This window comes from Lampetra planeri, chromosome 46 (genome assembly GCF_965212315.1).
Source record: "Lampetra planeri chromosome 46, kcLamPlan1.2.h2, whole genome shotgun sequence".
Lineage (NCBI taxonomy): Eukaryota > Metazoa > Chordata > Hyperoartia > Petromyzontiformes > Petromyzontidae > Lampetra > Lampetra planeri.
The window spans coordinates 5,594,305-5,609,410 of NC_136152.1; the positions used below are offsets into that span (position 1 = coordinate 5,594,305).

Genomic DNA, 15,106 nt, shown 5'->3' on the forward strand with positions numbered 1-15,106 from the left:
GGTGTAGTGGGTAGCGGTCACCCGGGTTCGATTCCCACTCACTGCCAACACCAGCGACGATAATCTGAACCGGTCCTGGGCCACCCGTAGGCCGATTCAGCCTCAAATGAGTACCTGGTGCGGTGTTTAAACATCGCCACTGGGGAAACAAAGGCGGTCGGGCGTGCTGTTGGCCACCCACCTCCTCGTGTGCTGTGCCGGCCTTCATAGGTGCTCGCTAACAACACTTGCCCCAACAGTCTGTTAAAGGCTATACGGGGGATGGTTTGTCTTTGATGCGTCTAAGCCACTGCGGCAGCCAAGTTATTGGGCGAGGCAGTACAGAAAATAGGTTTCTGACCTCTATTCATTGAATTGGGTAGATTATAGAAGTGTACACGTAGGAGTTGTCTTCGGCAAATTGTTACTCCCGCCACGTACAAAGAATACTTATTCGTATAAGTCTCCCAACGAATGTGCACGTGCACTGCTGGATAAAGGCTTCTCCCTGCTCTGTCACACGAGGGAATGGTTTGACCATACTTCACCACGGTGGTCTGTGCTGGCTTGTGAAGTGGGGGGGGGGAGTGGAGGAGGAGGCCAGGATCCTGGGCAGGTATCGAACTCGGGTCGCTGGATTCACAGTTGCAGGGTGCAAAGCAGTAACAGCGCTGATTGTGTTTTTTTTAATGTTGTTGTTGTCTGAGGATATGAACCCAGAGCACGTATGTTTGTAGCCGTATAATACATTATTAAAGTAAACAATTATACGCGACACAAACACAACTTAACACGTGCGCCTCACAACTATTTTTTATGTTTAAATATAAATCAAATCAAACAATCGTTCGATTCCTAATTAACTATCGTGCAGCTGAGCCATAAGGTAAAGGGTAAGGCCCTGCAATTGCTCGCTCGCGCCACTGCCGCCAGACAATCCTCCACTCGAGGCGTCTCCAGAGAGCTCCCGCGGTGTTGCGACCTCCACCCCCTCCCTCCACGCTCGGCCAGGCATCTGGTACGAGGGCGGCAGTACCCACACTTTACCCCACCACCACTCCGCCACGTGGCCCATCGACGAGCCGCGGATCGCGTGGCCATTCACAACTGCTGGGCGGACAGCGCTTTGAAAGGGGTGACTGGGTGGGCGAAGGCTATGGGATGTGAGAAGCGTGCATCGTTGCTCTCAACTGCCGCGCCTGGAGATTGAACGTGAACCGGACGACCTCTGGGGTCTGATGTGCCGCCAAACATCGCAACCGCTGCGGAACGGCCTCTGTAGATGAAACAATTTTAATCACGGATAACGCTATTATCTCTCTTTTTTTATTGTCTTACAAAAGCCATCGAGAGAGCGAGCGCATCAGCAAGGGCAATAAAAAAACCCATGCAGAATTCTCACGCAAAATTAAACAGGCTCTCAAATAGCCAGAGCAAGTAGTAATACTAAAGGGAATTTTATATTACGTGTATTTAGTATTTACAGAAAATCTGTTTGCCGTGGGATGATACGCTGAGGGTAATAAGCTTCGAAAATGTAATCTGGGCAAATTTGTTGTTGTTGCGCCTACAAATGACGTTTTTCTTTATCGTGCTGCAGCCAGACTGCTAAGAACCCTCTTTGTTCTGGTGAATGTCTTTTTTATACATCTTGTAACGGCGCCTTATGTGTGTTTTTTGTTTTGGGTTTTTGTTGACGTGTGGGCTATAATTAGATATCTTGAAACAGCATCGGCCTCTGCGAGAGATTTTAAGAGCCTTCAAGAGACATGGATGTTCTTTCGGTAAAGTCACGTAGAAGGGAAATCATAAAATAATAAAAATTCATTATACAATTCTCACGACGTTTCGATTGCAACACAAGCAGTCACGAAAGCTTTAAATTGAAAAAAAACATGGATGTGTTTTGTTTCCGTCTCATATTGTTTTATTACTTTAATGAAGCTGCCATCTTTCTAGTTTCTAAGTTTTTTTAAAACAAAATTGGCTTTGAGAAAGATATTTTCAAACATATAATGGGTGGGTTGGGGGGGGGGTGGCGCAGTAGTTATCGCACTGAGCTATGAATTCGGCCACCTGAGTTCGATTACCGGCCACGGCTAACACCAGTGGCGAGTAATATCTGAAGCGTTCATGGGCAGCCCTTTCACCAACCTGTACTGATCAGCGTAGTGAAGTTTGGTCAAACATCCCACGTTCATGAACATCATGGGGAGGCCTTCATCTAACATGTGGATCAACGAAGAGCCATACACTATGAATCTACGAAATATTGTGGTTGTTGATGATGATGAATCTGAGTTTGTAATTGATAAAAGAACGTCTGCTGCTCTACACAAGAACCATGGGAACAATGACAAAGATGATGATGGTGATCCTTGTTGATGACGATGATGATGATGACGATGATGATGGTAAATTTTGTTGATGGAGATGATGACAGTGAACCTTGTTGATGATGACGGTGAACCTTGTTGATGATGACGGTGAACCTTGCTGGAGCACCGCTCCGTCAACATCAAAGCGACGGCATTATCGTTTCGCCCACCGCCGAATCATCGCCCGAATCATCGCCGCCCTACCTTGGGGTCGTGAATCCCCGTGAGCTCGTCGCGTGACCTCCCTCCCACCAGCATCGCGGCCAGGTTGGCCGTGTAGATGCAGAAGCACAGGAGGCAGAACATTGCCCAGAGGCCCACGAGGAAGCGGCTGGACCAGCACCGAGGGGCCCCCCTCGCCACGTTGCGGCCAAACAGCACCGAGTAGCAGAGGCCGAGGGCAGCCGCCAGCGAGAAGGAGCCCCGGGCCTTGGCCGGCGTCCCCGCCGCGGCCGCCGCCGAGCCCGAGATGCCGCCCGGCGCCTCGCCGTCGGCGCGCGGAGTCCTGCACTCGAAGAGCGTGAGGAAGAGCGCGATGGCGTGCAGCGCGACGAAGACGCCCACCCACACGGTCCAGTGGAGCGGCAGCGCGAAGGCCCCCAGCGGGTGGCGCCCCTCCTGCCGCCGCGCCACCGCGATGGAGAGGCTGCTGGAGAGGAACGGCGCCGTGAACTCGAGGGGCGGCGCGGCGCGCGGTCCCCCGGCGCCCAGCGCCGTCACCGCCAGGTCGGCCGCGCCGCTCGACAGCTCGCCCAGCGGCCACGTCCAGCGGGCCTTGCCCCGATCGTCCACCACCGCCGCCTCCTCCTCGTCAACGTCGTCGCCGCCGCCTACGTACAGGTCGAGGTCGAACGAGCGCAGGTCGTGGGACAGCTTGTCCAGCAGGTCGACGGCGTAGCCCGAGCAGCAGCGGGCGCGGTAACGACCCTCGCCGCGGCCTGGGCGGCCGTCGCCCGCCGGCGTCGCGACGCTGCCGTTGCCCGAGCGGAGCTCGCGGAACGCGGCCTCCAGCGATTCGGCGGCGGCGGCGGCCGCCATCGCCGCCGCCCCCCCGCCGGCGACGGCCTCGAGGCAGGGGCGTCCCGTCGCGCACCGCCCCTCGTCGGCGGCGTCGGCGGTGGAGACGAGAGGCGGGTGGGCGAGCGCGGCCACGCGCAGGCGGGGCCGGGCGGGGCCCCCCGCGCCCTTGCGAGTGTGCTCCCTCGTGTCCGGCCACAGGCTCGGCTCGATGGTGATCTCGGAGGAGTCCCACGAGCCGACCTTGGTCCACGTGGGAATGCCCAGCAGGTCGTGCTGGAGGTGCCAGATGTTGTGGCGCGCTGTCGCGGTGATCCTCGACGCGTTCTGCACTTCGATCCACCCCGAGATGCCCTCGAAGCTCGTGTTGGTGATGAACCTGTAACGGTGGAGGTCGCGGGGTGGAGGGTTGGGAGAGGGGGTGGTGGTGAGGGGGTGGTCAAGAGGGTCATCGTGTGGAGTGTTGTTGGCTGTTAACGCCAAGCGGCGTTCATCTCGCTAATGAAATGGGTGGCAAAAAATATTCGAATGTTCGTCGACGGAGTGTTTATTGTCGCTCCGTTAGATGATGACGATGATGAGTGGGTGGAAATTGCCGAGCGCGACGATCACTTGGGCCGCTGCCCACCACTGACCGTAGCGCGACCGACCGTTACGAGGCGATCCTGGCGAGTCTCAACGAAGACGAACGCCAATAGTGCACTGAGGAAGCTTAGATTAAACATTTGTTTTACCCGAGTTCACTTATAACGGCTGACCTCAGCATAACATCGGCAGAGAATTCCACTGCAACCAACAATAATCAAGAGCAGACTTCATCTCTGGCTCTTTTGTCGCCTCGAGTGAGACGATAACCAAAGGAAATCCACAGACTACGACCTTTAAAATTCCACGGGGTCTCGTCGACCAACCCTGCTCATCGCACCTCCAATTAGCACGGTTGTTTCTATACGGTGCGAAAGAATTTGAACATATATACGTAAAAATACACAAAAAACACATCTACTAAATTAACACTGAATGCCCACACAGCTCACTGTCACTTAAATACCACGTTTGTTGTGCTGTGAATACCCGAGCTGTCAGACAGGTTCTCCCTTCGGCTGCCACTGCATCGTGGGTCTTCAGTTTAACACTTAGTAGGCTTTCACAAGCAATATTATTCATAATAAAGGTTTTCATGGGTTAGATCGCGTTAATGTAAATGTGTCGTTAACCCATCACCAGCAAATCTGTAAGGTTTGTCACATAAATAAAACACGCCAGTTGCTTCAGCACACCGGTGTGTTGGAGAGTCATTGTGCACGTTGTGGGTTTTACTGTCCAACACACCGGCGTGCTGATCTAACCCCTAAAACCTTCATTATGAATCGTTCGTCTTGGCCGTCGGCTGCCATCCCCTCTCGAGAGGTATCCTTCGCAAGCTCACAATTGAGATTGTACTCGAATAATATTCTTCACTCTCGTGTATTAACCAGTGCCGGATTATCCTCGTAGCAAAAGTAGCTACATATGCTACGGGCCCCGCACTTTCAAGGGCCCCGCGCGAAATGCTTTCAAGCTATTAATTTCGGTTCAGTGATTCTGCACTTGCTCTATTACTATAGTACTATACTGCCTTCAACTTTTATGAACGACTGGGTGTTCAAGGTTATCGATTTGTCGTATTATCTGGCTGTATAGCAAATGAAAAAAAGATGAATTTACTATGCAAGTAAAAAATTAGTTTTTCAATATGTATGTGTGATATTTATTTATGGCCCTTTATAACATATGCTACAGGCCCCGCACTAGCTTAATCCGGCACTGGTATTAACTCCACCTCTTCCAGCATTGACATTGGAAAGCATATTAATGGAGTGGTGGAGGGGTTGCAGGTGGTAACATTATAATAATAATAAGGTATAACACTTTGTTAATTAACTTCTGGATGAAGTCAAGGCAGTTGTTTGACCATACCTCACTATGCTGGTTAGTGTGGATTGATACAAGCAGGGGCACAGGCCCAGTTGAAATAACAACCACCATTGATGTTAGCCACGGCTGGTAAATTCACTATGTAACACGATTTTTGTACTAAGTGTTATTTTCTAATTGCTTATGCCTCAAAAGTATAGAAAATGGTTATTATTTCCGACAACATTTGCTTTTGTGACCAGGACTTTATGTGAAGGAATGACACAAATGCACACCACGTTTTCTCAGTGGAAATAGGTCCATTTCAAAATGTCACTGTCCTGGTCACAAAAGCAAAATTTGTGGGGAATAATAGCCATTTTCTGTACTTTTGAGGCATAAGCAATAAAATTACATTTACTACCCAGGAATTAAAAAAAATTGCTACACAGTGAGGTGTCTGGGTTCATAGCGTTGTGTTCTCACCACTGCCGCCACTGCTCTACCCTAACTGATCGGCTCTGTATCTTAAAGTGATGGCTGCATGCAGAGTGCTGTATTCATTATGTATGGAGAGCTGCTCGATTTTAAATAGGTGGCCAGATGATGTATTAAGTTATTTTACAAGTGGAGGCTTTTGTTAGGGAAGGCAGTGCCCCAGATGTAGAAATGCATTCATTCCCAGTCGCCCTGCGAATTCTGAAATTCCAAGGTGTCCTTTGCAATAACAACAATAACGATGACAACAATGCCGCGAAAAGGGCCTTTCTGTAAAAAAAACCTCTCAATCAACCTTCTCTCATTTGGTTGGAGGGATAACCGTCTCTGCTACACTTAGACTTTCACGACCAATATCATCCGTAATATTGTTTTTTTTGGGGGGGTTAGATCGCGTAAATATATAGATGTGTCATTAAACCTACACAGCCAATTAGTAAGGTTTGTCACGTAAACAAAACATGCCAATTCGTTACTAGTGTAATGCGGGCGAAAGCGACCTTTCGGATGTGACGTCACAAGGAGGCGGAGCCAGGTGACGTGGGTGAAAGGTTGGGGTCTTTAAGTGGGTAAACCGGAAAGAGAAGGCAGTCGGGTTGTGAATGGAAAAGGGTGAGGCCACGAGGGCGAATGAGAGGAGGGGGGCACCGCCGGCGAGCGGGAGCCGACCCCAGAGTACAGCCAGGAAGGCTGTGTGTTAGAGGCAGCGGTGTGGCTGCAGAGAGTCGCAGGAGCGACGAAGAGAGAGGAGAGTACAGCCAGGAAGGCTGTGTGTTAGAGGCAGCGGTGTGGCTGCAGAGAGTCGCAGGAGCGACGAAGAGAGAGAGAGACAGCACGAGGCTGTCAGCGCTGCGGAGTGAGCAGCAGCGATTACAGCCAAGGGGGCTGAGAGTGAGTAACAGCAGCGGAGCTGCTGTGGGGGCTGCAAGAGCGACAAAGAACAGCAGCGGGGCTGCTGATGGTGACTGGAGTGACATCGGAACCAGCACTGAGAGAATAAGAGAGACAGCCGTGTGGGAATGCAGTACGGACCAAATAAAGGACACTGAGCCAGAGATCGTGGTCAAGTCTTTTATTACACTGGTGTCAGAAGTGAAACGGCTTGTCAAGACGGCTCGGAAGAAAGAATATTCCTGTGCCATCATCTGCTACATCATCCGACTTACGATTGAGACAGATGGCGCAGCTGGAGACCTGGAAAATCGTGCTGGCGAAACCGTGTGAGCTCACCACGCCGACTACGGCAGTGGGGAGAGCCGATGGTGGTCTGCAGGCCGACGCCTTGCCTGCGCTGCCAGCGCCATCTGCCACGCGGCACGAAGACGCCATCTTGGGCGTGGCAGGGGAGAAACGGCGGGAAGCCGCCATCTTGTCTTCACCGCGGCGGGGAGACGCCGCCATCTTCAACATCGCGGCGGAGAGGCAGCCTTGCGCTGCCATCTGGAGGTGCCGCGGGGAGAGCAGCCTGCTGTGAGCTGCTGTTTTGCGAGGGGGAGCTGCGAGGAGAGGACGACGACGCTACAGCTGCTGGGGCGGGAGCTCTCCCGTCCTGGCTCGGGTGCGTGACAACGGAGCAGTCAAGTCGCCGAACGAGTTCTGCGAGACGACTCAAGTTGCCGCCCTGCCGTCCTCTTCTTGCTGCAGCCCCGGGCGGGTCGTAACGATACGCACCCGGCCTTTACACACACCTCACACATCTTTCGAGGGCCGGGTGGGGCGATTTTGTTTCTCTCATGACTCGATTGTGCGGAGCGCGTTTCGGACTGTGGGTATGTGTGTGTGATAACGATGAACGCGCTATCTGCTTGTTGCTCGGTGTCAATTAAAGTGTGTACGTGTGTTGAGAATGGACGGAGAGTATGCTGTGCTTGCTGAGTGTTAAATTGTGTGTGTGCGCTGCGGTGTGGAGTTGTTATATTGATGGCGAAGTTAATTATTAACTCGGGAGCGTCGGGTATCTTGCGCTGTATCATCTCGTGGGTTACCTTGTGCGATGGGCTTAATTGGAAAATATATATATATTTTTTGGTGTATTGTGCTGCGAGGTGCTATGTGCGATGTGGTTGTTGCAAGAGAGAGAATATTTGTGTTGTTGCTGCAATGTTACGACTGGATTAATGGTGTGTTGGTTACCTGCAGATCGGCTTGCTATTGTGCTTAAATGTGCGCGTGTGATCGCGATATGCTGATTGTATGTGCTGTTACACCGTTCTGTACGGTTATGGGGTGCGATGCATTGATTGACTATTGGGGTTGGGATGTTATTAATTGTGCGTACCTGTTTGGAAATTGGTAACAAATTCGAGGGGGACCCTATTATTGGTCGTATGGATGTTATGTACACGCGATTTTGTGTATATTATGGGTAACGGCGCTTTGTGAGAGAGAGAGCGCGCTTTGAGGGTGCGTGATGACGCCGTTGTGGGTGTCTCAAAGGTTAATGCTAATGGGACCGTAAATTGGCGCCAAGTTGCGTCGCGTATTCGGTTGGTCGCATGCAGCCACGAGTTGCTTTGCGAGTTGGGTTGTGTAACCAATGTGGTTGGTAAAATATTGGGTAAAAAATTCCCCGATATGACTGCTGCGCGCAGCAAGCTGGGGCTGTGCGTCTATCGTTGTTGGGATTGTTACAATAAGACGGGGGAAGCAATTTGTGACCCCCAGCAAAGGGAAGCTGGGGTGCACGAATGGAGAAAACTGGCCACGTGTTCGCACGTTGGGCCGCCATTTTGCGCACACGCGGGGTATGGCGTCGATGCGCTTTGCGGAAAGGGCCGCCATTTTGAGTGCGCGCGAGATATTGCGCGAACGCGCTGGGCGAAGGGGGCCGCCATTTTGAGCGCGCGGGAAAAACCTCGGTGGGGCAAATATTCCATCTGTTATGCCTGCCATTGTTGATTGGGTGATGCACGAGTGGTGGTCACGTCGGCCTATGGCTGATGGCTGACCTGACAGCCCGGAGGCGAAACCTCCGTGGTATGTCTTAAACTAATGGGCCGTGTGCTCATATGGCTCGGGGAGTCATGGTTCAGTTGTGCGGTGGCAGACTGAACCTGGTGTGCCGGGGGCTCACGGGTTTTGGGTTAGGGCGTTATTGTCTCTATAAGAGAACATTACCCCGTGGGGGGGGTCGTTGATATCTGGCCTTGCCGAGGGATTGATCTTCCCTTGGCTATGAAGCGCATTTCAAAGATTGATGGAGCTCGTTTGACGGGGTTGCAGTGGCAGACGTGTCTTATATATTTGGACGATATCATTGTCTTCAGCCGCACATTTGAGGAACATTTAACACGGCTGGAGACAGTGTTCACGAGGATGCGCTCTGCGAATTTAAAATTTAAACCAAAGAAATGCCACCTACTGCAACGGTCCGTCCGTTATCTGGGGCACATTGTGAGTGCTGAGGGGGTGTCCACGGATCCGGAAAAGACGGCGTGCGTCCGGGATTGGCCGACTCCGGCCACCGTGGGGGATGTTCGGCGGTTTTTGGGATTTGCCTCGTATTACCGAAGATTGTGCCGGGTTTTGCGACGATTGCGAGGCCCTTGCATCTCCTTACGAGTAAAGGACGGAAATTTGTTTGGGGACAGCCGGAAGAGGCGGCCTTTCGGAGTCTGCGTGATCTATTGGCTACGGCTCCGACATTGGATTATCCCGATTTTGATCGCCCTTTCATTCTTGATACGGACGCGAGTGACACAGGTAATGGGGCGGTATTATCACAGTCTAAAGGGGGCATAGAGCGCGTCGTGACGTATGGTAGCCGAGTCTGGTCGCCTGCGGAAACACGCTACTGTGTCACTCGTAGAGAACTTTTGGCGGTTGGTTTTTCCTACGGCAATTTCGACCGTACCTTTACGGTCGTTCTTTTATTGTGCATACGGATCATGCGGCCTTGCAATATGCACTTAAAATGGACCAGCCATCGGGACAGTGGGCACGTTGGTTGGACACGCTACAGGCATTTTCCTTCCAAATTCAACATCGGAAGGGAGTGCGCCATGCGAACGCTCACGCACTTTCCAGATTACCAGGGCGCGCCCCTTGTAAATGTGCGTCGGGGACGCATAGGTGTTCGCCGATTCTAAACCCCCCTCAGCCGCTTACGTTGGCCGTCGAGAAGTCGGATACTCCGATGGAACCGGGACCGACTGACGGGGTTTTGAATCTGCCGCGGTCTGTCTGGATTCGGGAACAAATGATGGATGAGTTGTTGTTGTCCATGCGGAAGCGGTCTATGAGGGACAATGGGAGTCCGAGTACGGCTGTGGGGCCGCGAACCGCTCTCCGAGATGGTCTGCTTATGTGGCGAGAAGGGTTCCAGGAAAGCTGGCGTGTGGTGCTACCAACGTCCTTGCGATTCGAGTTGATTAGAACTCTCCATTGTGACACACTATTGCATTTAGGGGTGCAGAAGACTTTGTTGACGTTGCAACGTCATTATTTTTGGCAAGGCTGGTGTGTGTCCATCGCTGATGGGATAGTAAGGGAGGAGCATGGCCGAGTGCTGCTCATCCCCGAAATGGCACTAGCTGAGAGTATGGTAAATGGATGTTGCCGTGGGTTGACGACCACGGTGAGGGTTACGGCGAATTAAACGTTACCGCTGGGGAGCGTGGCTCTTTCCATGCGAGGGTGTGCGATTAGGGGTTGTTGGTTTGTTGAGAGTGACTGTGGGTACATGCTGTGTACGTCTGAGGTCTGTGCTGGTCCTCAAGGGAGGACTGCTGGTGGGTAAGAGCAGAAATTTTTTTGTTGTTGTTGTTTTCACGTGTAAATAATATTGTTGTTAAAATGTAAATACTGGGGCGTCCATCGCGGTTATTTGGGTAATTATTGGGGTTTTCTTAAGCGGCCCGGAATTACATCATCTCCACTACCCTGGGGCCGGGTGGCTGTCGTGTACGACATGCGGATGTGCGTTGTTGTGCTTTGTGCTGTTGTTGTTCTTGTTGTTATATTACATGCTTAGTGTCCTTTAAGGGGGAAGGTCGGTTCACCGCATTACGCTTTGGTATTGTTCAGCCGAGGTCGGCTGGGTTTTTTCTATGGGGGAGGGTGGTGTAATGCGGGCGAAAGCGACCTTCCGGACGTGACGTCACAAGGAGGCGGAGCCAGGTGACGTGGGTGAAAGGTTGGGGTCCTTAAGTGGGTAAACCGGAAAGAGAAGGCAGTCGGGTTGTGAATGGAAAAGGGTGAGGCCACGAGGGCGAATGAGAGGAGGGGGGCACCGCCGGCGAGCGGGAGCCGACCCCAGAGTACAGCCAGGAAGGCTGTGTGTTAGAGGCAGCGGTGTGGCTGCAGAGAGTCGCAGGAGCGACGAAGAGAGAGGAGAGTACAGCCAGGAAGGCTGTGTGTTAGAGGCAGCGGTGTGGCTGCAGAGAGTCGCAGGAGCGACGAAGAGAGAGAGAGACAGCACGAGGCTGTCAGCGCTGCGGAGTGAGCAGCAGCGATTACAGCCAAGGGGGCTGAGAGTGAGTAACAGCAGCGGAGCTGCTGTGGGGGCTGCAAGAGCGACAAAGAACAGCAGCGGGGCTGCTGATGGTGACTGGAGTGACATCGGAACCAGCACTGAGAGAATAAGAGAGACAGCCGTGTGGGAATGCAGTACGGACCAAATAAAGGACACTGAGCCAGAGATCGTGGTCAAGTCTTTTATTACACTAGTACAGCACACCGGTGTGTTGGAGAGTAAACCCACAACATTTACAATCTGAGTTATCAAATTGTCTGAGACTAACCTTACTAATTGTCTGTGTCGGGTGGTGGCGGGTTTAACGACATTCATTTTTACGTGATCTAAGCTTACAAAAACTATATTATGGTCTCTGCTACTGTCCCCATGGTCTATACTTCCTTTCTTCTGACAGTCCACAATTGCTGAGACTCCTCCTGTGTTCAAATGCATCATCAATACCTGCATTTTCTGCCTCATGACTGTGTGCCTCTCTCTCTCTCTTTACAAGTTTCTTCATTTTCTCTTCTGCTATGAACATCGTCTCCCCAAGCCCGTTAGCATTCTACGCTGCTGTCCCTGCATACGTAAAAATAAAATAAAATCCTCTTAAATCCCGCTTGTTAAAGTATCTTGAGCTATAGCCTCATTTATATGCGTAACAAAACCGTATTTTGCATTTGCCTTTGCCTTACAATTGTATTCAAAATGTAAACAAAGCACTCTGCGAATCTAACTTTTTCTAACAGTGACGTGTTGGCGTAGACAACTCAATGCTCGGAGTGTTCCATAATTGCGGCGCTTGGTAGTGCTTCACTGCGTGAATAAGGGGGCCACGGTGGCGAGATGTTAACTACCTTGCCTGGTATTCAGGAGATCGTGGGTTCGATACCGACCGTGACACCTATATACATTTGCAGTTTGCGTCTCTCTCTCCACGTGGTCGGGTGGATTTTTCTCCAGGTCCTCCGGTGTTTCGCTCCACATTTGGAATCAATGCGCGTTTAGAGTGTTTGGCTGCTGTTTGCACGTGATGATGAGCCACTTCGTTGAGCAATCCTCTGTGATATCAAGGTCGCTTCTGAAAAAGCGCTATACAGCTCAGTGGGCCTTACCTGGTAAAATAACAAATAGTTCAATCTTGACTCAAAGCTTTCGTTACTGCAGGAATTCCTAACGGTGACTTTACCGAAATGATGACGACCGCTTATGGTGCGATCAACACGTCGTAGATTTTTGTTATTTTCTTTGAACCTATCTACGTAACTTTACCGATAGACCCAAAGAATAACAAATAGTTAATAGTTTAAATAGTTTGTAAATCAATTACACTGGTCAACACACTTTTTCTAGCATAAGGTATTCCAACAGTTTAAATGTAACGTTGGGGTGCTGATTCCAAATCTGGCATCAGTTTTTGTCTATCACATCAGGTTTTTGAGATATCAAATATTGCATTTTCAATAAAAACTGCAGAAGAAAAATATTAAATAAATGTGGATATCTACATAAAATTATATTATAAACACACTATCCTAAAAATACAACACCATATTTTAACACTAAAGCAGTCACTGACTCGCAACAACTTGCAATCATAAGTGACAGAGTTAACTTCGGGTAAAATCAATGCCGATAGCATAACATGAGATGTGATAGAGCAAATCTGAGATCAGATTTGGAATCAGCACCCTGAAATTAGTCTAAAACAGCTGCAAAAGTCCAGGCCAGAATTTTTTTTAATTTTTTTTATTGACCAGTGTTATCGACAGTCGGTTGATCTGTGGGTCGTGGTTTGTGATGGGAAAAAGTGTGGGCAGTATTCCCATCCTCTTCCATGATATTTTCACCATCGAGAGCCCTTCTCTCGTGGAGGACCCTTCTGCCAGCAGTGGCTTGAGCGAGCGATTGCAGGGCTGCACCACCTTCACTTGTTTTACTTACGTGACAAAAAACGTCGACGGCTTTGTTCACATCCATCTTGCATTGTTTCATGCATTAGTTTCTGTGTAAAACGATTTGGACTGCCATGAATTTCCACGTGATGATGATGGCGACGACGTCGATAAGAAGCCACGTTGTTGAGCTGTCGTCCATGATAGCCAGGTCGCCTCTGCAAAAAGAAGCTACACGGCAGCGCAGTGGGGCCTTACCGAGTTAAAGAAAAGAAAAAGTTTCGTTCAAACGGTTTCAGCGCCACGCGTCCGTGGCTGTACGGCCCTGCAGTGTGCTCCCAGGTTGTTGCCGCGCGCTCTGCCTCCGGCACAACGTCAGCAGTGACAGCCGAGGTTTCGCTCCGCTCTGCGTGAACTCCCTCCAGGAGCCGAACGTTTTTTTTTGTCTGAAACCCCCCCCGCCACCCCCGCTCTGTTGTTCTGGGCTCATAGCGCCTGACAGCATGCTGGCGGTACGACCCAAAAAAGCACATTGCAGGGCAATTTCAGCGTCTTAAATTTGACAAATATCCCTCCCCCCCCTCATCCTTCCGGCACCCCTGGAAATCTTTTGAAAAAGAAAATAATGTTTTGGAGGTTCAATGAAAATCATCCTGAAGTTTGAACGTTTCGTAAATGTCACGTGATAGTAGTTAGTTATTTAGTCTGGATTACATTTGCATTTTGACATATGATTCAATAGACCTCTGCTTTGTATTAAAATGAGACCTGCAAAGCGTTTTTTCATGCAATGTCTTTCGATGAATGAACAAACTTATTGCTACAAGGAACCAATTTTCCTCCCGTCAAAGTTCCATTTATCAGCACACGCAAAAAAACTTAAAGGTCACCACTCCATGAAAGCCGCTGTAGCCTTCCATTGCAGGAGAGCATTTATTTCTGTCAACGTTGCCTAAAATATTACTCGGCAACTGCAAACTTCGCAGCTTTAACTCGTGGGAGTTTTGTTGTTATTGTTGTTGTGTATTTAAATGTATGAAATGCTAACATTCTAATTTTCCTGTCGGCCATGACGGTTGCTTTGACCGTTCTTCACCGCCCTGGTTAGTGCAGGCGGGCAAAGGTGACGCGTGCAAGCTGTCGGCTTCCGAGTGCAAGCGTGCTCACCGTTACGCCACTGCTCTATTTCACCAAGAATGCTGAAATATCGACTTCTCACTAATAATAATAATTTAAGCGTATAAAGCGCCCTTAAACAATCATTCTCAGGGTGCTTCCGAACCGTTATATAACGTTTCGCTGGTAATTACATCCAGCTTCATCGGGCGATTTGCCAGGTAAATCTGGATGTAATTACCAGCGAAACGTCGTACTCAAATTTTAAATGATGTGGATTCGCTCTTCGACACACCGGTGGGCTAAAGAAGTGAATGATTTTGTCCTTTGCAAACGTGACACATTTTTACTGTTTGGCCGTGTCGGGTGGTGGAGGGTTACGACACATTTATAAATAACGCGATCTAACCCAAAAACGTTTATTATGCATAATATTGGTCGCGACAGCCTACGTGTTAAACCGTTATATAACGGTTCGGCACGCAAATGGCCCACTTTGGGCCAATGCGACAAAATCTGTTGATCTCTTGAAAAGTGTCCCCTTTGTAATTATAGGGACACCGTTTGAGGTTTAAGCCGAGAGAGGAGATAATTGAGTGTTTTTGCACTCATTGCCAAGAGTGGCATATTTCGCATTACAATCCTAATCATGCGCACCAAATGCCCGGTGCTCAATTATTAAATCCAAATCTCATATATAAAGCTGGCCTTGAGTGAGCGAGTGAGAGAGTCGCTAATGCAAATTATGGTCGAGGAGAGCGGGAATGCTGAAATTTGGCAAAAATATACTCTAGCTGAGTCTTTAGTTCTCATGGGAAATATCCAATTTCTTTTGGGGGGGGGCAATTTTTATACCGGTTCTTTTTTGAGAT

General features: G+C 50.1%; 1 protein-coding gene across 1 annotated transcript in view; it reads right to left on the reverse strand.

Moving 5' to 3' along the window:
- The window catches only part of LOC144733353 (glutamate receptor ionotropic, NMDA 3A-like), an 88,513-nt gene that overhangs the window by 48,578 nt on the left and 24,829 nt on the right, over positions 1 to 15,106 (reverse strand). Inside the window, exon 3 of the mRNA XM_078615215.1 lies at positions 2,562 to 3,753. Coding sequence (XP_078471341.1) covers positions 2,562 to 3,753 — 1,192 coding nt within the window. The remainder of the gene's footprint in view (positions 1 to 2,561; positions 3,754 to 15,106) is intronic.